The sequence below is a fragment of the Pseudonaja textilis genome, chromosome 8 (genome assembly GCF_049901715.1).
Source record: "Pseudonaja textilis isolate UNSWEBS1 chromosome 8, rPseTex1.2, whole genome shotgun sequence".
Classification (NCBI taxonomy): Eukaryota; Metazoa; Chordata; class Lepidosauria; order Squamata; family Elapidae; genus Pseudonaja; species Pseudonaja textilis.
Window position 1 is genome coordinate 41,423,376 of NC_141997.1, and position 24,447 is coordinate 41,447,822.

Below are 24,447 nucleotides of genomic sequence, written 5' to 3' on the forward strand. Positions count from 1 at the left end.
GGAAGTCGCAGCAGGATGAAAACTTTAACTAGGTGCTAACAAAATGACCGAGGGATGGGCGAGGAGAAAGGACCTCATCTTTAACGAGAGCAACGTGGTTTCCTCACAAAGATGGCTAAACTGCTATTTTCAAGTAATTTATTTCTAGCAAGACTACCAGATTCTGTAACAGCTTTGTTTCCTCCATCTGGTAAACTCGCAAAATTCATTTTTCTTGCCATGATTACGTGTACGCATCCGAACTAGACTGTGTTGTTTCTCTGTGTCATATAATAATATATGTGGGTATATACATAATTTTGTATTTTATTTATTTATTTATTTTGTCATGTTCATGTAGTATATATTGAAAGTGGTGATCCTTTGAGAGCTGTATGCAACAAAATTTCATTTTAAGGTATGCTGATTATTCAGTCTACATTCAAAGTGACAATCAAGTTATTAATCTATTCTTGTTCTTATTCTGTTATGAAAATGGCCTTGTGGTCAGTTCGAGGAGAGAAAGTGTGTCAGGGAACTGACCAGCAGGTGTTCAAATGGGAGTCGGAGACGCTGACACAAAGTTGTCATTTTATATAAAGAAATATATTTTACACCTCTGTATATGGCAAACAAGACAATCAGACACATCGTTACAACCTGAGGTAAATCACAGAGTACCCAGAAGAAAAAGGCGGGAAAAAAGGGAAACTCCCCCTCCAGGCCGACAGCAACCAATCACAGTGCAGGTTGCCTCAGACAACCAATCAGCTATAACTGTGCATTCTGACTCCTTGCACAGCCCTACTTTCCCAGCTACTCAATTTAAATATCTTAAAAAATTGCATTCGACCTCTGCAGTTTAATAAGAATCAACCCTCCCAAATAAAGTAAATCCAGTACAGTTATCCTCAACTTATAATAGTTTGCTTGCTTAGTGACCATTCAAAGTGATAATGGCGCTGAAAAAATGATCTTCCCCACCCCTTTATTTTATTTTATTTTATTTTATTTTATTTTATATGATACTAGCTGGATACCCATGCTCTGCTACGAAACTATGTAGTCGGGCTTAGTTTTGGGGGGGGGAAATAAGGGGTGGGGATAATTCTGCCTCTGCCTACCAGCATCGGTATTCATCTGGCTAGCGTCCTGTCAGTGTGTGAAAGAGTTGAAGGCTGTTTGGAAATTGAAACAGTATTTGCTGTGTGAGCAAGGAGACAGCAAGGAGCCTGGGTGTGGCTTAGCTCAACTGTTCTGTACTAAAGCTGCTTCATGCTGTGAAACTAAAACTGAAATTGAAACTCCTCTCTCCTCTGATTGTGTTTAACATTTGGAAGAGATTTCTTTTCAGATGGGGAGGGGGAGTAGAACTCCTTAGCATCATTTTGAAAAATCCTTTCTTAGTGAGCACCTAGAAGCCAAGAGAAACATACGTACCAAATTTCAAGTTTGTAGGCTTTACGGTTCTGGAGATTTTGTGATGATGCATGAGTGGTATTTCACTTTTAGATAGATAGATAGATAGATAAATAGATAGATAGATAGATAGATAGATAGATAGATAGATAGATAGATAGATAGATAGATAGACGGACAGAGAGACAGACAGACAGACAGAAAGACAGACAGACACACAGACAGACAGAAAGATAGATAGATAGATAGATAGATAGATGATATGTTATTTTATATTTTATTTTATTTTATAATCTGGTCAATGTCAGTACAGGTAGACCTCGACAATGATTCATTTAATGACCGTTTGACGTTACCACGGCACTGAAAAAGTGACTTGTGACCGTTTTTCAGACTTACGACTGTTGCAGCCTCCCCATGGTCACATGATTTTACATTTCGATGCTTGACAAGTGACTCACATGTATGACAGTTGCAGTGTCCGGGGAGTGTGTGTCATATGATTCCCTTTTGGGACCTTTTGACCGGCAAAGTCAATGGAGAAACCCAGATTCACTTAACAAACCATGTTACTAATTTAAGAACTGCAGTGATTCGCTTAAAACTGTGGTGAAAAAAGTCAAAAAGTGGGGCCACAGTCACTTAATGTCTCACTTAGCAACATTGATTTGGGGTTTCAATTGTCATCATAACTCAAGGACTATCTGCACATTCCACTTTCTTCCCTCTGCTGATTTTCTGCTCATAATAGAGGCAAGAAAAACAGCTGTTGCAGATTTAGCAATAACTTCAGAACTCATCAAATGTACCCACATCTCATGAAAAAACTATATTAATGGCAATTTGCAACTGAATATGATTCACCCACAGGGATTTTTTAAAAATGCATCCAGTCTTCTAAAGTGATTTAGGGCCTTGGCTCACAATGTCTTTACGTCTTTGTAGGTAATCCTGAAGAAGAAATGATACTGCAGCCCCACATTTCTGGATCTGCATTCAAATGAAGTTATGCTGGGATGACATTCCTGTGCTTTTTCTCTCAGAATAAGAGAATAAGAGAGATGAAAGGAACTTTGAAGGTCTTCTAGTCCAACCCCCTGCTCAAGAAGGGTACCCTACATCATTTCAGATAAGTGAGTGTCCTGTCTCTTCTTAAAAGCCTCCAGTGATGGAGCACCCACAACTTCTGAAGACAAACTGTCCCCACACACAATTGTTCTCACTGTTGGGAACTTTCTCCTTAGTTCTAGGTTGCTTCTCTCCTTGATTAGTTTCCATCCATATTTCTTCTCCTGCCCTCTGGTGCTTTGGAGAATAGCTTGACTCCCTCTTCTTTGGGGCAGCCCAACAAATATAGGAACAGTGCTACGCATGGGCACAACATAAACATGCCCAGAAACCAATTTGCCTTGGGTTGTGCTGTCATCCTGACATTGCCTTCACTCAGTTTTCAACTCAGAACTGAGGGACCTTTTTAGTCCTCCTCAGATATACCAATAGTGAGGGTCTTCTTTCCTCCAAATTCTGTCTCAATCATTGCTGTAAGATGGATGCTCACAAGGCGAGACTTCCCAAGGCTTGGTGTCTTTAGATATTCCACAGAATACCAGAAGGATTCATCTTAATCCACCAAACCATGCAGCAGTTACCACCAGTTGCTGGAAAATAAATGGCTCCCTGTGGGTTTGTGTTTTTAATAGCTTCTTTCTCACAAGGAATGGCCTAAATAATGCTGAAATCCACAGGCTGCAGCAGCAACTGAACAGAAAGAAAATAAAAGCTTGGCTCAGAAAGGAATATTGCTTTGTGGATAAGGAGAAACAAGGGCGGGGGGAGGGAATTCTTGAGCTTCTCCAACAAGCTTGTTTCTCTACAGGCACGAAGTTATCAAAACAGGGAGTGGATGTTTGATAATTCTGTCTCTCTTTTTAAAAAAAACCATTTGCTAAAATCATTGCTGCTACTCACCTAGTGGCAGGGGTTGCCTGTTCCTTCAAGCAGGCCTTTATTTTCTTCTAAACAGTGTCATCTTTGGTCCAAGTAAAAAAAAAAAGAAATACATTTTTGGGATTCATTTTCTCATCTTTTGAACCACAAAGAGTTGGAAATGTTCTAAGCTTGGGCCACTGTGGTTTGTCAGCAAGCCATTATTAAACCATCATAATCACGTACAACGGTGCTGTTCTTTGGAGGATGGATAGAAATTTAAAGGGATTCCTATCTACAGTATGGCCAATCCTCTTCTGATACTCCACTGTCAGACACATGTGTAGTTTTCAAGTCTAATGGGTTGGTTTCTTCTGCTGCTGGAAATCAGTAGATGATCTTGGCTGTTGTTCTGATGTTCTGATCCATTTTGCATTTAATATAGTTATGCCTAGAGGTGGCCCTTTAGAGGCAAAACACCGAATCCGATAATCTTTGGCTTGTCCTGCAAGATCTTTAGCCAATTCTGTGATGCTTTTGATAGGGATTTTTGGCCTACGAGTGCCTTTTAACTCTTGAATTTAACATGCCACATAGTTTACTTGCAGTGGAGAGTATATTGATGGAAAGAACACTAAATGGGGTAAAATCATAGCAAGGGGCTGATGGTAGGATTTGGGAGGGAGAACTGGTTATAGCTGCAGCTCTGAAGAATTTCAGATGAATTCCTCCTTGTCTAGTACAAGGATAAATAAAAAGCTCTTCCATGAAATATGGTCACAGATACTGTCCTGGACATCTCCTTTGCTGATCTGGTAATCATGGAGAAAATATATAGTGTTTGATTATTCACACCTAAAATGATTTGTTTTGAAAATCAAAGCATTGTTCTAATAGGAGCCTTTGTCAGCTCCCATGATGTGGTTCCTCTCTACTGACAGTTTGTGTTCAACATTTGCAGTGCATGTTTACATGCTTACTCTGAACTAAATCCTGCTGAATTTAGTGATCCACAGTGTTGGATAGCTGGATACAGGATTGCAGCCATCCTAGATGGGTTTCTTTTCACCTCCCCTTGTTTTCTTTTTGGAAACAATGATTTTAAACTGAGTGCTCTTTATCCCTCTTCCTGTGCTGGCCTTCAGTGCTGTTTGGAACATTTGATTTTGGTCATAAGTGCAAAATTAGTTCAGCGACTGAAAGCTGCTATGATCTAAAGATCCAAGAAATGGATCCTGCAAGCTCATCTGATTTTGATACTACTTCTGTGTTGGGTACTATGGCTCCCTATCCAGGATAGTGGCTTGCATTAGAAATTTGGTGGGGCTATTGATGCTTTCAAAAGGATTTTGTGATAAGGGAATTCTACTATTTTTTTATTAAAAAAAAAATCCACTGGTTTAGCCAGGCCAAGAAGAGATTGAGGAGCTATGCAATGGCGCACTGCAAATAGACAAACCATCTATTCACATAGAACAAGTACTAGAGGATTTCAAGAACTATATTATTTCAGCTGAGAATTACAATGTCTTCTACAAACCTAGAGACTGTTAGGGTTCGAGATGTTTAAAGCCATCTTAACAGATCTTGATGGAATACAGGAAAAAAAAAACAGCAGATGTGCCTCAGCAAATTTTAACTATATTCTTCTGGAATAAAGTCAGAGTTTTTTTCCAGCTCGAGGAACCCAACTCTCTTGCCTTAACTCAACCAATGCCTCAGACTCTGGTTTCTGTGTTCTGAAGTTCCATTCCTTTCCTCCCTAGAGGATAGGAAGATTAATTTTCAAGGGAAGGGTTGGTTGTTGGTTTTTTTTTTTGTAAAATGACATTATCTGGGGCATTATGAGTGATACTTGTGGGGGTGGAGAGTTTTCATCTCCTATCGACATTAAAAATGAAGGCACTGAAGCCGACTTCATCAGCACCTCTCAAGTCCCATATTTTGCATATCTACAATGGCATCAACCCCTGAGATGAGATTTACGACTCTAAGTGGCAATATGATCTTGGAACTAAGAGCATGTTAATAATTAGCCTTGCAGTTTTCTGATTGTGTGGCTAATGGCATAACCCATAGCTTTGTTTCCAATCCTATCCTTTCTTCCCAAATGAGTTTTAATGTTTGAGATATTATTTTTAATGGCCTTAATGTTGGGTTTATGCTAATTCTATAAATATTCTATTTCTTTTGTGGGCGCTCCTTCAGGGTATTTTCCTTAAAGGTGGCTTGCAAATGTTTTTCAATGAACAACCTCTGAAGAGCACTGGGAGATTGTGTTTGTTCTAATCTACAAGGTTGCCGGGATTCTCTCAGAAACACTGAGAAACACCATATATCTACCACACACTGCATTGCTCTGTAGATTGTCCCTAGGTTCCAAATAAGGATCTGGCTTTACCCATTTTGCAAGAAAGACCCCGTCACTTTCTTTTTGCCAAAGAAGGATTTGTCCCTCTTAAAAATTTGGAAGGATAGTAATGAGCTGTGACTCAGGTATGCATTATCAGTACCTTTCTGAGGCCGAGCTTTGATGATTCCAACAGTTTTGCTATATAGAGAGACACTGATCAACATACAGCTTTACAATGTAAATCTGCCGAGCAGATGAAGGTTATGCGAATGGCTGCTCAACACAATACCGCCAAGAACATGAGCCGCGAGGGAGATGAGGGCTCTCAACAGTGTTTGGTCATCTCCTTTGTTCCCAGGGGAATAGGGAAGTCAAGAAAGGTGCTGGACAACCTTAAATGCTAACAGAATTGTGTGATTTAATCTGGAGAGATCTGATGCCATTGTCTCATTATTGACACATTCTTCTGCTTTTCAGAACGGGATAGCTTACCTATTGGGAAGAAAACTCTTGAGGAATTTAGAAACCCTGACATCACCGTGTAAGAAAAATAATAATAATTCAGCTTCAGGTTTTATCTACCCATGGATATAAATCCTTCAGGTTTGACTGCTGGGAACTTCAGTGTCACAATAACAGTCCTAATAGAGAAATTCACATTTCATTTCACTTGTGTTCCAAAGAAGGCAATTGCAACCAACTATTAGGAAACATTGACCAAACTATCTGATATGCAGCAAACTTCCTGTGCTGGTTTGTGCTTGTAATCAGCCATTCCAAATTCAAATCTGCTGAGCTTTTGTTGTTCCGTTATCAATTGCATTTAAAGACGATTTGGAGCTGATTTCATTGTTCAGAACGACCCTTTCTTTGGATTAGTAGGAGAGAAACATTCAAATGTGTTGGTCTTGAAAAATCAGTCAATCATTAATGTTATCTATTTGTTTCAACTGACTGAAGTGGACTGGAAGTAATAATATGGCAGCCAGCAAAACGGTCCCCGAAAGGTAAGTTTAGAGGCAACTTTTGAGTGAGGGTTTTCTCCCAATGTGAGCATTTCAAGGATCAAAACTTGTTATGTGCATTGTACACTAAATATTTGCCACTGATGTCTTGCAGCATGAAGTTAGGAAATGAAAATGGGCCCATCTTAACGTTTCTTTAGAATTATATTCATCTGGATCACATTCATCTTACCCTCAAAGGCTCAAAAGGGATTTTGGAGCACCTGTTTAGATTTTCATTTGCATCAAAGCGAAGGTTCAAAGTCAACCCTGAAAAATGTTATATCAAGAGAAGCAAAGGTCCCAGGACATTTAAATCCCAGTCATTTTCTCCATTCTTGAGAATGATCTCATCTGCAGGCAACCGTAGAAGAGAAAAAGCAGACAAAATGTGTCCCATTAGAGATGACTTTACGTGAGAGATGGCTGGGTGCCAGTCAATGCAGAGAACTGAATAGACCATTTTAGGGTGTGGGGGGGAATCTCTCATGCAAATGGTTGGGCTCTCTTGCCCAGCATTCCATTCTATGCATGCTTATCCTGCCGAGAGTTGTCTAGTTGATTGTGCTCCAGTTTTGATGGTGGGAAAATGCGACTTGGATCTGCCTGAGGTCCTGAAGGTCTTGGGATGCCTTTGAAAATGATCAAAAAGAATGGGCTAAGTCTGGTATGGAGCCTGCTTAGATGGGTCAGGATTACATCCCCCAGAATCTACAGCTTGGTAGGGTCAACTAATACACCTGGAAGGCAACCTGCAGCTGGGCTGTCCTGAGAAGCGTTCCTGGAGCTGACCGAAAGTTGAAGCACCCTGAGTTGACTGTCTAGCCCGGATAGTCTTTCTCTCTGCCCTTCAACCCAAGAGAAATTCGTTATCCCTTCAGCAAACACGTTTACAACTTTCTTACTGCAATGAGTGAACTTGAAAGAAGATCTAACCATGGAAAAAAGAAACTTAGAAATATTTTCATATCGAAGGGCCTCCTAATTCCCCATTGCTTTCTATTTTACCATAAACTTGTTGGATTAATTATTGGAAGGAGGCTATAGCCCAGGGGACTTCAAACTTGACAGCTTTAAAAATTGTGGACTTCAACTCCCAGAATTCCTCCTCCAGTCATGTTAGCTTAGGAATTCTGGGAGTTGAAATTCACAAGTCTTAAACTTGCCAAGTTTGAAGACCCTTGCTATAGCCAGTTATTAATGAATTGTCAGGGTCTACAAAATACTATCTACATCCTTTGGTGGCTGGAAATTTTTTTTCTTTGTCTCTAAATACCATGGTTTTCAGCAAGTGGAAGGGGTGGTCTCCCATACTCCCAAATCTAGTGCCTTACAATAAATAGCTGTCTTCCAATATTTGAGGGGCTGCCACAGGGAGGAAGGGGTCAAGCTATTTTCTAAAGCGCCTGTAGGCCAGACAAGGAATAATGGATGGAAACTGAACAAGGAGACATTTAACCTGGAAATAAGGAGAAACTTTCTGTGACATGTATGAAGAATATTAAACCACAAATTAGCCAGAATAGTCCTTCAGCTTGGCCTGACAACCATTTTGTAAAAATCGATTAAATTTTTTTTCTCAAGTTTCCTCCTCCACTTTTAGCTCTCTTGAACACCACAAATATCATTGCTGATAGAGTTCATCTTCTATCCCGCCCCCCTCCAAGTTTAAAGCTGTCTTCAAACTTGACAGCTTTAAGACTTGTGGACTTCAACTCCCAGAATTCCTGAGCTAACATGACCTGAGGAGGAATTCTGGGAGTTGAAGTCCACAAGTCTTAAAGCTGTCAAGTTTGAAGACCCCTGTCTTAAAGCTATCCTGCATGCATAATTGTGTTTGTGTGTGTTGTGTGTGTGAAGGATTACAACATTAGAGACCTCATCTAAGAAGATAAATTTATGATTTACCCTCAAAGTCCTATCAAGGTAGTCCTTGATTTACAACCATTCATTTAGTGACTGTTGAAAGTTACAATGGCACTGAAACAAGTGACCGTTTATTCACATTTATAACTACTGCAGCATCTCCATGGTCACCTGATCAAAATTTGGACACTTGGCAACAGGAACGTATTTATGACAGTTGCCATGTCCTGGGGTCATGTGATCACATTTTGGCGACCTTCTGGCAAGTAAAACGGTCAATGGGGAGCCAGATATATTTTAACCTTGTCACGAACTTAACTGCAGTGATTCACTTAACAAGTATGGCAAGAAAGGTCCTAAAATGAGGCAAAACCCACTTAACAATTGTCTTGCTTAGCCATTTGGAAATTTGGGGGTCAATTGTGGTCATTGAGGACTACACCTGTATTTTGGCCAACTGAGAAATGGATCAGATGCCCTCAAAGAACGAGAATCTTGATAAATGCAATTCTGTAACTCACCTGTAACTAATATTTAAGTGGTGACCTCAGCTTTCCACTGACTTGAGTTGTGTATGCTAGGCACCACAATATAAAAGCAGAATATTGTCCGTTAAAGCCCTTGTTATTTTCCAGTTAATCAGAGGACTCAATTCACAACAGTGGAGCTGGGTTTGTCAGGGGTCTGGAGTATGTTACAAAGAGGAAAATTATGTTAATAGGGACAGGGGTGCAAAAACTGTGGAACTGAAATAGAATCTAATTTGCAGTACAACGTAAAACAGCCCTATCAAAATTCAACCACAATAAATCTCCTTAATTGGAGAACCCACCAGTATCTTGTCAGCAGCATCAAAGATTCTCAGGATCAAGGCCAAATTACCTGATGCAAATGTTGCCGGTTTTTCTTGGTCTCCATCAGATGCAGGCAGGCTTGCACCCATTAGTTTAAAGAAATGTTCAGAGTTTTAAAAAGGATGTATACCAAAAAACAAAAACCCATGAGTGTAACTTGGAGGGAGCGATCTAAATTTAATAGTGTAACTTTAAAGTATGCATGTTAAGAGGAAATTAAAAAGAGATGTGTTAGAAAGCTTTGATTTTAGAAAGTTTTTTGAAGAACTGTTTTAAAGTGGATGAAAAAGAAGTATTTTTCCCTTTAAGGTTAAAGAATCTGAAAGAATACAGTGAGTTTTGTTAATATGAATGGTGATAGTTTATAAAGATTATTAAGTGCAAATAAAACACATATTTCCACAGCAAGGAAGATAAATTGATTGTTTTATTCAAAGAGGAGAATATATTTAATTATCTTTTTTTATTTGGATATCACTTCTGGATTTTGTGCTTGTGATAAAAAAAAAAAAAACCCTCGAAACTTTGGCTTTGGTTTTGCAGATTAGATCTGTTGCTATAGAAATGGCTAATTATATACTAACGTGTAAAAGTAAAAAGTTGAGGCTGGAATGTTATCATCTTGAACCGTGCTAAAAAGAATAGGAAGTAAACCCCTTTTTTTCTTTCTTGTACCTCATATTTTCTCTCCCCTCTTTTCCCTTTCCTTAATTTCCTGTATTTATTTTTCTTTGTATTTTATATATTGATAGAACAATAAGAGTCATTAAATGAGACAGAAAGCTTCCTCACCCTAGCCCAGCCATTCTCTATGCTCAGTCTGCCTGTTTTATCTTTCCTGAGATTTTTTCATCTTAAACCCTCAATTTATTGTTCCTTTAGGGTCTTCTGCTTGAGCAGGGGGTTGGATTAGAAGACCTCCCAAGGTCCCTTCCAGCTCTATTGTGATTGGTTGATTGACTTCTTTCTTACATCCAGTCTGTGCTATGCTTAGTTTGGGTTAAAGTGAATCTGGAATCCTGTTATAAAGTCTGGAGTCCTAATGCTGTTATTCCTTTCTTCCCAGGTAACCCTGAAATCAGGAACGGATACCTTGTGCTGGAGAACAAAGGGGACACTGATGGGATCACAGGTTGTAAAGCCCGTCCTTGTGAAAAACATCACAGTCGAAGGTGTGACCATTTTCAGTGTATCCGTATGGCATTTTTGTTTTGATTGCAAGGAACACTTGTCTTACAGCAGGGGTCTTCAAACTTGACAGGTTTAAGACTTGTGGACTTCAACTCCCAGAATTCCTCCTCCAGTCATGTTAGCTCAGGAATTCTGGGAGTTGAAGTCTACCAGTCTTAAACTTGACAAGTTTTTTTTTAAAAAAAAACAAGTTTTATTGATTTTACAAACAAACAAACAAAACAAAACATCATTAAACATTAAAAACATAAAACCTCTTTCCATTGTAGATCTTTACAAGGCAGGTAACATATTGCTTTATATCACGTACTTATAATTTATCCCATTTCCATATAAACACGTAAATTCCCTTTACCAAATTCCACATTGTTTCTCTTTAATCATTATTCAATCATATTTCCTTTCTAATTTATCTGCTATTCAGTCATCACATTTATATTTTCCTCTGGCTTGTTTATAATTATTCTCATCTAGTCTTCCTCCGGGGGCCAAGTTACTTTCTAGAATAAAGTTTTATGTTTTTATGTTTATGTCTTATGTGTGTGTGTTTAATTAAGAATTAAACTTGACAAGTTTGAAGACCCCTGCTTTAGATCCTGTCATCTCACTGACCTTTAAAGGATTAAAAATAACGTTGGTGATTTTGTTTAGTTCCATTGTTGCTTACTATTTTCTTCAGGTTTAAGGTTATAATTCTTTGAATTTGATTCAGATTCTCTGGACTGGAGAAGATGACCTCATCTAACTGAGCTTGCGGGGCATCAGCCATGGTTGACGGCTGTCTGAATGAAATCTCTGCTGTTCCTATGGAGTTTTTACTTACAGCTCAGCTATAGGGACATGGTGGCTCAGTGGCTAAGACACTTAGCTTGTTGATCGAAAGGTCGGCAGTTCAAATCCCTAACGCCACGTCATGGAGTGAGCTCCCCATTACTTGTCCCAGCTTCTGCCAACCTAGTGATTTGAAAGCATGTACAAATGCCAGTAGAAAAATAGGGACCACTTTGGTGGGAAGGTAACTGTCGGCCACATGACCACGGAGAGGTCTTCAGACACCACTGGCTCTTTGGCTTTGTAATGGAAATGAGCACCGCCCCCTAAAGCCGGAAAGAATTAGCACGTATGTGTGAGAGGAACCTTTACCACTTTACAGCTATTAAAAATGTTTATGAGAGGTATTCAAATGTGCTAGTGATTGTTCTTTGCATTTCTTACAACCATTCCATTGTGAGGCTAGTTCTCCATTCCCATCGGAAGAACCAGAGGGAAGCTTCAGTGTTGGTACTTCAGAATGAATTTTGCAATAAACACCCACCTCACGCTTAATACCGTCCAATGCTTTTTTATTAGCAGCATTTAAGCGTGTAGACCAGTGGCACAAATCCTAAAAGATCAGAATGGGTCTCTTTGGAGCCACAATGATATTAAAAGCAAAGGGAGTTACAATGCAGTTAGGAAAATAGAGTGGGTTAATTAAGAAATCTTGGAACATGATTGGGATTATCCTTCCCTGGAATAAAACTTTAGGGTGCTTTGGTTGGTTTCCCCTTCTTTCGTCCTTGTGCTGGAGCCTCCTTTGTCTAGGAGAAGAAAAGACAAGACATGAACACCGAGCCAGGCCAAGCGACTGGCTCCCTCTCTGCCACCTTTCTGTGAGGACATGACCCTCTGCTCACAACCATGTCATCCAAATTGCAGCATCAACACAACGGAGGCAAACCATCTTGGAAAGGAAACCCCAGATCTGTCCCAGGAAATATACAGTATCCATTATGCAAATATAGCACATTGGAATATACTTGTGTGATTATGATTCTGTCTCATCGACTTTGGAAAGAGCCCAAGAACTATGCCCAGTAATGAGGGCCTTGCTCAGAACCGGATAGAGACATTGCCTTTAGGTTCCCGTACCTGCCTTAATAGCAATAGCAATAGCAAAACCAAAAGTACACATATAGACTGGGTCAAACCAGGCTCAATAGCAGTAACTGTGAGAGGGATCTTGGAGTCTTAGTGGATAACCAGCTAAATATGAGCCAGCAGTGTGCAGCAGCAGTCAAAAAAGATAATGCAACCCTAAATTGCATTAACAGAGAGATACAATCAAGATCCAGTGAGGTACTAATATCACTCTACAAAGCCTTAGTAAGACCACACCTAGAGTATTGCATCCAGTTTTAGTCACCACACTATAAAAAAGATGTTGAGTCTCTAGAAAAAGTACAGAGACCAACCAGGATGATTAGGGGATTGGAGACTAAAACATATGAAGAACACTTACAGGAACTGGGCAAGGCTAGTCTAGTGAAGAGAAGGACCAGGGGAGACATGAAAGCAGTGTTCTAATATTTGAGGGGCTGCCACAGAGAGGAGTGGGTCAATCTATTTTCTAAAGCACCCTAAGGCCAGACAAGGAATAATGGATGGAAACTAAACAAGGAGAGATTCAACCTGGAAATAAGGAGAAACTTTCTGACAGAACAATCAACCAATGGAACAGAAGTTGCCCTCGGAAGTTGTGGGAGCGCCATCACTTGAGACTTTAAAGAAGAGATTGGACTGCCATTTGTCAGAAATGGTGTAGGGTCTCCTGTTTCGGCGGGGGGTTGGACTAGATGACCTACAAGGTCCCTCCTAACTCTGATTATCTGTTGGTAATAGCTTTTAGAAGTATATACTGCTTTATAGCTCTCTCTGAATGGTTTACAAATGTCAGAATTTTCCCGCAACAATCTGGGAGAGCTGTGTGGCTCTCAAAACACCACTCTACTTACGAAGACGGTTGGCTTGGGTGCAAATGTATTTCCATCCTCATGCGGCAAATGGAACTGAACCGATGGATTCGTGACAGATTTTTCCGGTGAAGTTTTTCTCTGTTTCTGAGGCAAGCTGTCCCCTTGTGGTTGACCGTGAAGAGTAAGCAGCATCTGCTTCATCGCAGCTAGTTCCTGAAGAAAGCAAAGCATAGGATCAAATGGCTGGATGTGAAATAGAGACATCCTCCTGATATCACATCTTGGCATGTAACCACAAACAATAGAATAAAAGAGTTGGACCTTGTCGATCATCTAGTTCAAACCCCCCTACCCCACCCAAGCAGAAGACTCGACACCATTTCTGAAGGATGGCACTCCAGTCTCTTGAAAGCCTCCAGCGGTGATGCTCCCACAACTTCTGAGGGAAACTTCTGTTCCAAGGGTTGATTGCTCTCACTGTCAGAAAATTTCTCCTTATTTCCAGATTGAATCTCTCCTTGATCAGTTTCCATATATTATTCCTTATCTGACTTTCAGGTGCCTTGGAAAATAGCTTGAGCCCTTCCTCTCTGTGGCAGCCCCTCAGATATTGGAACATTGCTATCATGTCTCTCCTGGTCCTTCTTTTAATCAAACTAGACATACCCAATTCCAGTAACCATGTTTTAGCCTCCAGTCCCAGTTAATTATCTCTGTTACTTTTTTCTGCATTCTTTCTAGAGTCTCAATATCTTTTTTACATCGTGGCAACCAAAACTGAATGCAGTATATGCAGTATAAGTGTGGCCTTACCAAGGCATTATTAAGTGGCATTAACACTTCACGTGAACCAGAAGCACTGTGGTCAATGAGAGTGTGCTACCTTCCTTTATTTATTTAGTTGAAGACACCTCATCATGAAAGGAAAAAGGAAACAGTGAGGAAGATGTTCACGAATGAAGGCAAACGTATGTGTCCCAGGATAATGATTCGAGATCGAATTTGGGTTGGTCACTGGGACTGGAGATTTATTCTTCTGACTTTTCAGACTCATGTTGAAGCTCTTCTTCAGGGAATTTCTCTCTACGTGCTTTGAATTTCTGTTCTGTGAATTGTGTTTATGTGGTGCCTATCTATTGGCTGATTGGTTTGTTGACGGCTGGCGATTGGGAGGTTTTTCAAGGAAGGATTTTCATCCTTGAAAAAGCAAAATAATTTATACCTTGGGTCTCCAATACCAGCTCTAGGAGAGAGAAAAAAAAGTTCTTTCTTCCCAGAACTTCCCTCTCAAATAAAGTTAATGAAACCCTTGAAGATGCAAGAACTCTAGTGGGGGATTATGACCAACCCCCACTTTTTTTTTCCTTAATAAGGGTCCACATCAGTCTGGGAGGCCAGGAGGTATTTTTAGTATGGTTGCCTAAACTAACTGTAAAAGTCTGAAGACTGCAAGCCGAGATATCTCTCTCTGTTGCAGCAAAATATTAATGAAGAACATAACTTTATTTTTTTTAAACTTCAATATGACTTTCACATGATTTGCATCACGCTACAGTTTTAATAATGAACAAGTCCCAGAAGGAGGAAACAACAATTCTTCGTCTTGTTTCTGTTTAGAAGCAGTTCCAGGCTTGGAAGGCAATCTGAATTCTCTTGCTTTCCTATAGCGGTATGAAATTAATATTTCTGTAGAAATTCTCCTGGGCTGCCTTCCCAATCCTGCAGCGCTCAGCGCTGCGTGCGTCCTTCTCATTGCTCCGCCGTTTAATGTTGCAGCTATATTTGCATAATCCAGCCACGGGCACCGACATGTCAAAACGTTTCTGGGCTGCAGAGCAGCTGTTTCCACGAGGGTTGCTGCATAACTGATACCAACATGTTGCTGGAAGTTGTAAACTCGGCAAAGAGGTTGCCAAAGCAATGCATAGACGGGATTTTCTGGATGGAAATAACTTGGGGAGCCTTTTACACCAAGCACATGCTTCGTCCTTAACAGACCGTCGTCACGGTCCGAGCGTACCTACTATTTGTAAGCCAGGGAAATTGGAGACCCTTCCAAATACCTTTCGGACTAGGATGCGAGCAATGCTTCCCTGCCAGCCAAATATGTCATGAAAACAATTTTGCTGAATCCTCTATTGATCAAAGACGTGGTGACACTGCCCGCCTTTCCTCCCCCCACCCCCACCCCCACCCTCACCCAACAGCTCTGCAAAACAACATCAAGCAATTCATGCACATAAAGAGTTGTGTTACAGAGATGTTATTTGGCCCTCCTATCTCTCCTGGAGGGAAGCCAGCTCCAAGGCAGAGACAAAAACAATGGCCTATCGGAAAATCAGGGCAAACTTCCCAGCTTCTTTGCAAACCAGTAGAGTCTTGCATGATGAGAGATATCAAGAATCTGATGATAGAGGGGAGGTTTTTCTTCTTCTTTCCTTTCTGTTTTAGGATTTTTTTTTTTATTAAAATATGGAAGCAAGGGTGTCATCCAGTCTTGCACCAAACTTTTTCAGAATGTAGAGCCCATGTCTAAGGGTTGATTTTGCTTCTAATAAAGAGTTGGGTGATGTAGCTGAACCCGCTGAACTGGGTGTTTGTCATTAGCACCTTGTTACTCACAGTGAAGGTGACGGATTGGGACATAAAATGAATGAAGAAAGAAAACAAGCCCACTGGTGACATGCACACATCACGCATACAAAGAAGGTGAAGGTCCTTCAGATGAAAAAAAGATCTTCTCTCAGAAATAATACTGGGTAAAGCAGGGGTCTCCAACCTTGACAACTTTAAGACTCGTAAACTTCAACTCCCAGAGTTCCTCAGCCAGCTGGGAATTGAAGTCCACAAGTTTTAAAGTTGCCAAGGTTGGAGATCCCTGGTATAAAGTAAAGCACCATCTCCACTATAAAGACCCAATCTGCCAATTCTGAGGTTAATAAACATCTGTATGGGTTTAGAAACTGAATTCAAAATCAAGCAAGCAAGCAAACAAGCAAGCAAGCAAACTTCTCAATTAAGTTTAATTTAGCTAGTTCAAACTGTTTTTCAAAATTCTCCCTTGATAACTAACAACTTTTCATTTCATTCACAAAAAGAATGAGTAGCTTTTTTCTGTAATTTAAAAGTTAAATGCTAAATTTAAATCCTAAAATAAATACTGCAATTTGATAGATCTATTGTCTCCTTTAATTTTTCCTAGAGGTTTACTTAACTACCTCTCATCTTTCTGGACAAAATCTGCATGAACCATCGGAGTAAGTTGTAGGATTCTCCACATCCTAAGAGGCTTCGTTGAAGCCTGGCCTGGTGTAAGTCTTGTGATGAGGAAATCATTATTGTTCAGGTTTGAAGGATATATTATTGATAAGATGCTGCAATGGGTTTTACTGAGAACTTTAGTTTAAAAAAAAAGGATTTGTCGGTTGATTATTTCTGAGGCTGGGCTTAGGAATCTTATCTTTTTCATTTCATGAAGAAAAAGAGAGAGGATACAAAAGAGGAAGGAGAAAGATCTGATCCACAATCATAAAGTAGTTTTGTATGAAGAGAATAAATAAGGCAGCCTAAGAAAGTCAGTTGAAATATCCAGAGACAGCCACGGGGGAAAAAAACTTCTTATTTGAAAAGTAGCTCACACAGCTATGGTTGACAAATTCACTTGGGAGGAAAACTGCCTCTCAGTCATTATTACTATAAATTGCAAACAATTCATAGGTTTAAAGATCCAAGCCAGCACTTTGACCTGGGCAATGAAAGACACTAGATTAAAAGCTCAAGAAACAATTGCAATAATTGAATCATCAAGTGGTGACATGCTCCCAACTACCTGCCAGAAGTCTTTTTCCTTCTAAAGGCTTTCCCACAGCAATTCATGAAGCCAGTAGAGCAGGAGTCATTCAACTATGATTGAACTGTGGTGTGTGTGTTACCATAGCCATATCTGACATCTTCAGCAATGAATACAGCTTACAAATCAAATTAAAGGGGTCGAACCACTCTTGCTTTCAGTCACTGTCTCTAGCCAGTATCAAATCTGCCTCCTGGAGTGCCAAGGAATCCAAGGTGGGGATGATGATGGTTGCAGACTGACCCTTATCTGAGGCATCTGTCTGAAAAGGTTCCTAGGGGCCACTGACTGCCATAACACTAGGTTCTTTAATTGTCCTCTTGGAAAGGATGACACAAAAAATAACAGAACGATATCCAATCAACCACCTCGATAAGGTCCACTGACAGTTGCAGAGAGTCTAGGCAGAACCTGGAGGGATTATGAATAAATGACACTCTTCAGCTGTCTTGTGATTATTTTGTGTTACAAAATGTTTGGTTTGGGTTAAAAACACAGGAATCCATTTGAGTTTAGAGATTGTCAGCCCAGGAATGAAAGAAGAAGAAGAAGAAGAAGAAGAAGAAGGAGGAGGAGGAGGAGGAGGAGGAGGAGGAGAAGGAGGAGGAAGAGGAGAAGGAGGAGGAGGAGGAGGAATGTATTGAGTGCATTCAGTTTGAGGAGCAATGCACCAGTGGGATCAAGCCTCAGAACCCAATGTAGCTGAAAAAAAATAATTAAGATATAGAAGAAACACAACTTATGGAATTATGAAACAGCTTCAACAGTAAAAATGGCTTTGACCTTCCTTCTGCCTTCCCGCCCCTCTGCCCCTTCCTTTTTTCCTCCCTCCCTCTGTTCTACTGCCCCTTTCTCTCCTTCCTTCCTCCCTCTTCTCCCTTCCCCTGCCCCTCTCTCCCTTCCTCCTCCCTCCCTCCCTTCAACTGCCCCCCCTTTCTCCCTCCTTCCTTACCTACCTACCTACCTACTTGTATGGTCTCCTCAGAATTTCCTATTACAGCATTATTTTTAGAAGTTCAGCACTCCTTGGACTATGCATTTTATAAGCAAAATTAAGGGCCTTGATCTGTAGGCTGAAAGCAGGGATCCTATTGTAGCATTTTCAGAAAGAGTAGACAATCTTGGACTTGTTCACATAGTAGGCACATTTTAATTGATGGGGTGCTTTAATATTTTTTAGTGTTGTTAGACACTAAATCAAAAGACATATAACTAATTTCTTAAAGCAATGGAGGCTTATCAGGATAAACTACCAGAGGGCAAAATGCTTTTACCAATGAAAAAACCAGACTTGCTGCCTAGGGACAATATACCTATGACAATAGGACTGAAAGAGTCAGTAATCAACAAATCATTAAACAAATCAATCAATAAATCCAAGTAGTTGGATGATCTTTCCAGCCTTTTTTGATAAAAGACATCTTAAATAAATGCAGCTTGGCTTTCTTCAAAAATGCCGTTCTTATAATGTAATTTCCAGTTCAATCATGCAAGCCAAACAACACAACAAAATTTGCCCATATTTTATAGAGCTTTCCCCTTATAAATCAAAATGTGAGGTGCTTGCGATGCTTTTCTATAAATTTGCATTACAATAAACCCTGATTATGATTGTAGCATATGCAAATTGAGTTTCCTGAAAACAGAATTATATTCAATGTTGTGTTTATTTTATAGAATACAATAAATGCAAATGTGTGCCGGTGTTTTTTGGGGAGGGAAAGGGGGATATTTTGAAGGAATTGGGGAAATTATTCAAACCTGTCACTTCCCATCCACAAAATGCCTGCAAGAAAGAATCTATTTGTTGAGGGTTCCAGGCATTAAAAAAAATTCTATTGTTTTCTATACAGCATTTATGTTCAACACTAACCAACATTCTGCAAGATAAGAAACAATGAACGGGAAAGAATGCTGATAAAGCAAGACAGTAGAAAAAGTAAATGGCTTGCCAGTCACCTAATAGGGTAATTGTGGCTCGCTGCAGGTGAGAATAGGCCCTTAAGGCTTACTTGTGGTACAAAATACTGTAGATGTGCTGTAAGGACAACCCCTATCCCAAGGCTGCAGGGAGATTATATATAGCCTTGGGATAGGGGTTGTCCTTACAGCACATTAATGGTAACCATAAACCTGGAACGTACCAAATTAAAAAAAAAAAAAGATGACTGCATTGTGGCCTGGCTGGACTTTTAAAAGAACTAAGCATTTTGTTTTCACAGGCCTGAAACAGGTTTTAATACATATGCAAAAAAATGACTTGCTTAAGCACAGAGACAAACATACAGAAAGAGAAGAGGGAGGGAAGGGAAGGGAAGGGAAAGGGAGGGGAGGAACTTACTTAATTTACCTCAGAAGCCTTTTCTCCAAACTTTTCTTCTTTTCCATAGAAATAAATGTTCAGTCCAAGCCAAAGCCAATCATAATACTGTAATTGTTTTTAAGAAGAGATGCAGGTAAGCTTAGGGACTGCATGAAGGCAGAATAAGGTGTATCCAGGAGGTAGAAAGAAAGACAGAAGTTGCCCAAGGTAGAGGATCAACAGCCAGCCTGGAATTGGAGTGATGAAAGTTTAGCACTTCAAGGGAAAGAGAAAGATGAAAGGAAGATTTAAAAAAGGTGTCCCCCCCCCTCTTTTTTTTTTTACTTCAGTAAGACCGAAGAATTGGGAAGAATAGAATAAATTTTGTAAATAAAAATGGCGACAGTTCACAACGACTACTAGGTGCAAAGAGAAAGACATACTGCTTCCATAGTAAAGAAGATAAAAGCAGGGATGGTTAAATTGAATACTTTATTTAAAGAGGAAAATATGTTCTTATTTGGAGATCACTTCTGGAATTTGTGATTGTGAAGGAAAAAAAATATGAAAGTTTGATCTTGGTTTTGTTTGATTAGAAAGATTTGGTGTTAATAGAAATGGCTAGTTATATTTTAATATGTAAAAGACAAAAATTGAGGCTGGAGTGTGTTTATCTTGTACTGTGCTGGGAAGAGTTGCCTCCTTTTCTTTCTTTTTCTCTTCCCACTTGTATTTCACACATCCCTTTTTCCCTTCCCTTCCTTTAATGTCCTATTTTCTTTTCTTCTTCTTTTTGTATTTTATGCAATAAAAAATAAAAACGAACAGGAAAAGGCTGAAGATGAGCTGTGTTCGGTGGAAAACACCAAAAGATACATAAAAAAGGGCTTCTCTGATAATGTTTAAAAGAAAAGGAAGATAAAAGACACAGGGAAGATGGCCATCTACCAAACACTCATCAGTTAAAGGCAGAAAGGGGTTTCAAGGAAACAGTGAATAACAGGACAAGATTGCTGGGTGAAACTACAGACTGATAAACATATAGAGTCAAGGAATATCTCTATCTAAATTAGTTCAAAATCGTGGGGTCCTTGGTGGCTTTCTTGGTTTCATGACCAAACTAGGTAATATCAGTGCAAAATCTCATGTGAGCTAATCTCCATCCTCAGTGACTTAAGGGATTTGAGGGCTGGCCTAACTACGAGGCATTTTGTTTGAGAAACTTTGGAGAACAGGAGAGCAATTTCTGCATCTGTCTTCCAAAAGAGGAAAAATAAAGACCAGGGTATTACAGACCATCCACCCACCATGGGAAGATTCTAGAGTAGATCAGAAAGCTACTGATCTCCAAGCACCCTGAATATAACATGGATTTTTCAAGAACAAATTTATTTTTTTCTCTTTTTTCCGATTGGCTGACTGACTTCTGAAAACGTAAAAAATATAAAAATGCTGAAAATGTACATAATTTATACAGTGTCCCATGATACTCAGTTAAGACCCAACTGCCCTGAAGATTGTATTCTGGTCATATTTCTCAATGAAGTCTTACATGGCAGGAATAAATTAATATGTTGGGTGCCACAAGGTTAAATTCTCTCCATGATTTGCATGCATCATTTGCACGAGGAAGTAGAGAGAATACTTATCCAATCTGCAGATTACTGGTGAATATGGCCCAGTAGCAAACAGAAGACAGAAATAAAAGTCAAAATGATCTTGATAAAAGTGGATAAACTGGAATGAGAATAACAGAAATCAATGCAAGACGGTATACACAGAATTTAAGGACAGGCTCTGGATGCCTGACCTGGCAAGAGCACTTTGTGAAACAGGTTCTGGACACATCCAGGGGTACATGTTCCAAAACAGGGGAAGCCACAATGCCAACTTGTTTGTACTTGTTGACTTTATCTTTAGTCCGATATTGGTTCTGATCGCCGCAGTTTAAGAAAGATTCAAACAAAGTGGGATAGAATTAAGAAGAACAGAAATGCTTAGGCAGATTATTTAGCCTTTGGAAAAAGCTGGCTAGATTGGAGAAGAGCTTAAGGAAGAGGAAATATTTGCCCAGAGAGTTATCGAAGGCAGACAGACAGACAGATCTCTTGCATTTCATATGTAGATATATTTAAACTGAATTGTAATCCGTTCTGGGCAAACAAAATAGAAGAAATCTGCCAAGTCATTGGGGCCAAGGGATGATTTCCTGCACAGCCAGGTGAGTTTAACAATGGAACAGCTCTTATGGGCAGAAGGCCAGAAGGTAGCCAAGGGTTTAGAGGCAGAGGCAGAAGTATAAAGCTTCAAAGATGATTTAATTCGTATTTTTGTGCACACCACACATCGTTTTTTGCTGTTCCAACTCTTGAGCTGGTCTGCCCCCAGAGAATCTCAACTACCCCAGATGGAGGTAGTGTCAATAAAACCAAGACTGTCCATCCCAGAATCTGTAGAGATTCTCAGTCATCCAGATCATGGTTGTCCCAAATGTGTTATTCCCCCTCCCTCTCAGGAGGCAACTAGACTTCCTTGTTTTTCCTTTTGAAGATGTTTTGGTTCTCATCCAAGAAGTTTCTTCAGCTCTGACAGTATAGTAGGGAATGGAAGGGTTTATATTCCTTGCAGACAGCTGGTAAACTGCCATCCCAGAGCTTCCCCCCAAAAGTTGCTCCTGCTTTTCCAGTTCTTAAGATCCAAACAGAAGATTCTCTAGGCCTAGGGACTACTTCTCCATCTTTCTGGGCTGTTGCAATCATCAGCTCCTGAAGGAGAAGAAGGAGCTCTACAAAAAAACCTGAAATTTTCTCCCCTGAGGCTGGCAAAGAACCAGGGAACACAAGCCCCCAGGGAGGCGGAAGGGACACAGGGAAAGACTGTCAAATCTGAACTTCTCCATCTGCAGCAGCCTGGAAAACCCAAGGAAAGAGGTAAGGACAAGACCTATCATGCACGGTTCCCTCATCTATCAATGTAAATTATATAAGAATATATAAAGCATGACCTGCCACTCCTGTGCTAAAGAGCACACATCTAGGATTGAGGTCAAGTTGACCCAAATCAGTTCCAATTTCTTGGGGCTGCTTTCGTTTGTTTGGCAATTAATTATGGCGTCAATGTAAAAAGCCAGAAAGATTGGCTTTGGGCAGTTCAAGGGTTCAGACATACAGTGCACAAATCTGGAGTGTCTTAATTCCTTTGAAAAAATCCATGGACCTACATACGCCCTTTTTTTCAGTTTTAGCTTTTCCAAGTACATGTAGAAATTAAAAAAAAAAAACCATATTTGAGGGTTAAATTAAAAAATCCACAACCTAACTGGTATCAATAAAATTCAGCCGCATTACACAGAGCACGTAGAATAACATAGTCAGGAAGGACCTTGAGGTGACCTAGTCCATTTAAGCAGGAGACTATCTACAAGCTTCAGACAAATCTTGTCCGATCTCTTAAAAACTTCCAGTGTTGTAGCACCCACAATGTCTGAAGGCAAGCCTGGTTAATTATTCTCACTTTCAGAAAAGTTCTTAGTTCCAGGTTGCTTTTCTCCTTGACTAGTTTCCATCCATTGTTTCTTGTCCTGCCTTGTGGTGCTTTGGAAAATAGCTTGGCCCCCTCTTCTTTGGGGCATCCCCTCAAGTATTGCAACATTGCTATCAATTCACTTTAATTGCAGTCTGATTTTAATGCCATTATAAAGAAACCCTGAAAGGCAATGAAGGAAGCTGGAGACCAACTGTTCAGCATCAGGGCGCCTTTCACCCTTTGAGCGTGGTCAGCATTGGGAATTCTGGGAGTGGACCTCCCCATTTCTGAAGGCCTCCAACTGGAGACTTCCATGGACAAGTGAAAAGGCCGGCTGGCAGAGACAGGTCTGAACAGTGGAGGATTTTCACAAGCACTTTGTCAGAGTATATTCATGAACTGGAATGGAGCTTTAGTAACAAGGTCAGGCAATGAGAGCTGAATTGAGGGCTGAAACTTAAAAGGGAGAATCTGGGCCTGGTTTATTATCTCTGTTCTGTGCTCATCTCTAAAGTGAAAGAGAAACTTGCTTGCTAAAAACTGAGCTCTGCTCTGAACTGGAGCTGGAACTGCTTCTGTTTGTGTTTGCTTGTAACCTTTCCACGTTGGAAGAAACTACTGGTATTGTACATTTACTCGTTATGTTTATAAAGAAGTTAATGATCCTGCTGAATCAATCATCTGTGTGCTTTCTGGACTTGGATTTCTGCTGCAAACTCTAACACACTTGGGCTGATCTCACTTCCTGCTCCAGTCTTCCTTCTACTGTTCGGCGTGTAAAAAGTGCTTACGGAAACACTTTTGTGCATGTGGTGTGGGAGAGGCTGCGATAAATGGCAGCCTCAAAGCCCTTTCTGCAAATGCAGCAGTGAAGCTTCTAGTCGCAGCCAGCAAAAAACCCCGTTAGATGATTTGGAAGGGAAAAAAACAGGTAGATTTGTCTAAACCGTTGAAAGTGCTCTCAAAAGTACAAGAACTGCACTAATAGAGGAAAGAGATTTGAAGAACATCTCTTATGTCAAATTAATAAATCAATCATTATAGTGATTTTCTCTTCCTAATACAGGTCCTAAACAAGTAGATGTGGTAAAGGATTTTTCAGGGGGGAAAAAATCCATTCAGTAAATGAGGCATATGAAAAATCCATTCAGTAAATGAGGCATATGAAAATCAAGGTTAGTAATGATTCAGAGGCTAAATTTGGAAAACACTTGTAGAAGTTACAAATACCTACAATTTTACATGCACAGAAAATTCCAAACTCTTACATTTATTTTATTAACACGAAGTTAGCTAGCTTTGAAACATTTTTGGCTTGAGAAGCAATTAGTTTGCAGAAGTGAATGAGTTTTCTGTTAATGTTATGTGGCGCCATATATTAAGGGCATAATATGGAGATATTGTCTGTCTATATTAAACTTTAGTGCATACATTATACTAGAG

General features: G+C 39.9%; 1 protein-coding gene and 1 long non-coding RNA gene across 4 annotated transcripts in view; one reads left to right on the forward strand and one right to left on the reverse strand.

The window, feature by feature from the left end:
* The first annotated feature begins 2,343 nt into the window (after nucleotides 1-2,343).
* Nucleotides 2,344-10,760, forward strand: LOC148125183 (uncharacterized). The gene is made up of 3 exons (XR_015744463.1): nucleotides 2,344-2,531; nucleotides 6,155-6,684; nucleotides 10,468-10,760. It is a non-coding gene; the product is annotated as an uncharacterized LOC148125183 (long non-coding RNA).
* Nucleotides 10,761-11,918: 1,158 nt separating this feature from the next.
* Nucleotides 11,919-24,447, reverse strand: part of PIBF1 (progesterone immunomodulatory binding factor 1) — a 95,949-nt gene continuing 83,420 nt past the window's right edge. For 2 of the 3 annotated variants that reach the window (XM_026705317.2, XM_087938022.1), the window contains exons 17-18: nucleotides 13,367-13,540; nucleotides 11,919-12,172 (exon numbers count right to left, since the gene is read on the reverse strand). In XM_026705317.2, the coding sequence (XP_026561102.2) occupies nucleotides 12,116-12,172; nucleotides 13,367-13,540 (231 nt within the window). In that variant the 3' untranslated portion in view covers nucleotides 11,919-12,115. Of the gene's footprint in view, nucleotides 12,173-13,366; nucleotides 13,541-19,592; nucleotides 19,728-24,447 lie in introns of those variants that run through there. The other variant, XM_087938021.1, reaches the window with a different exon arrangement.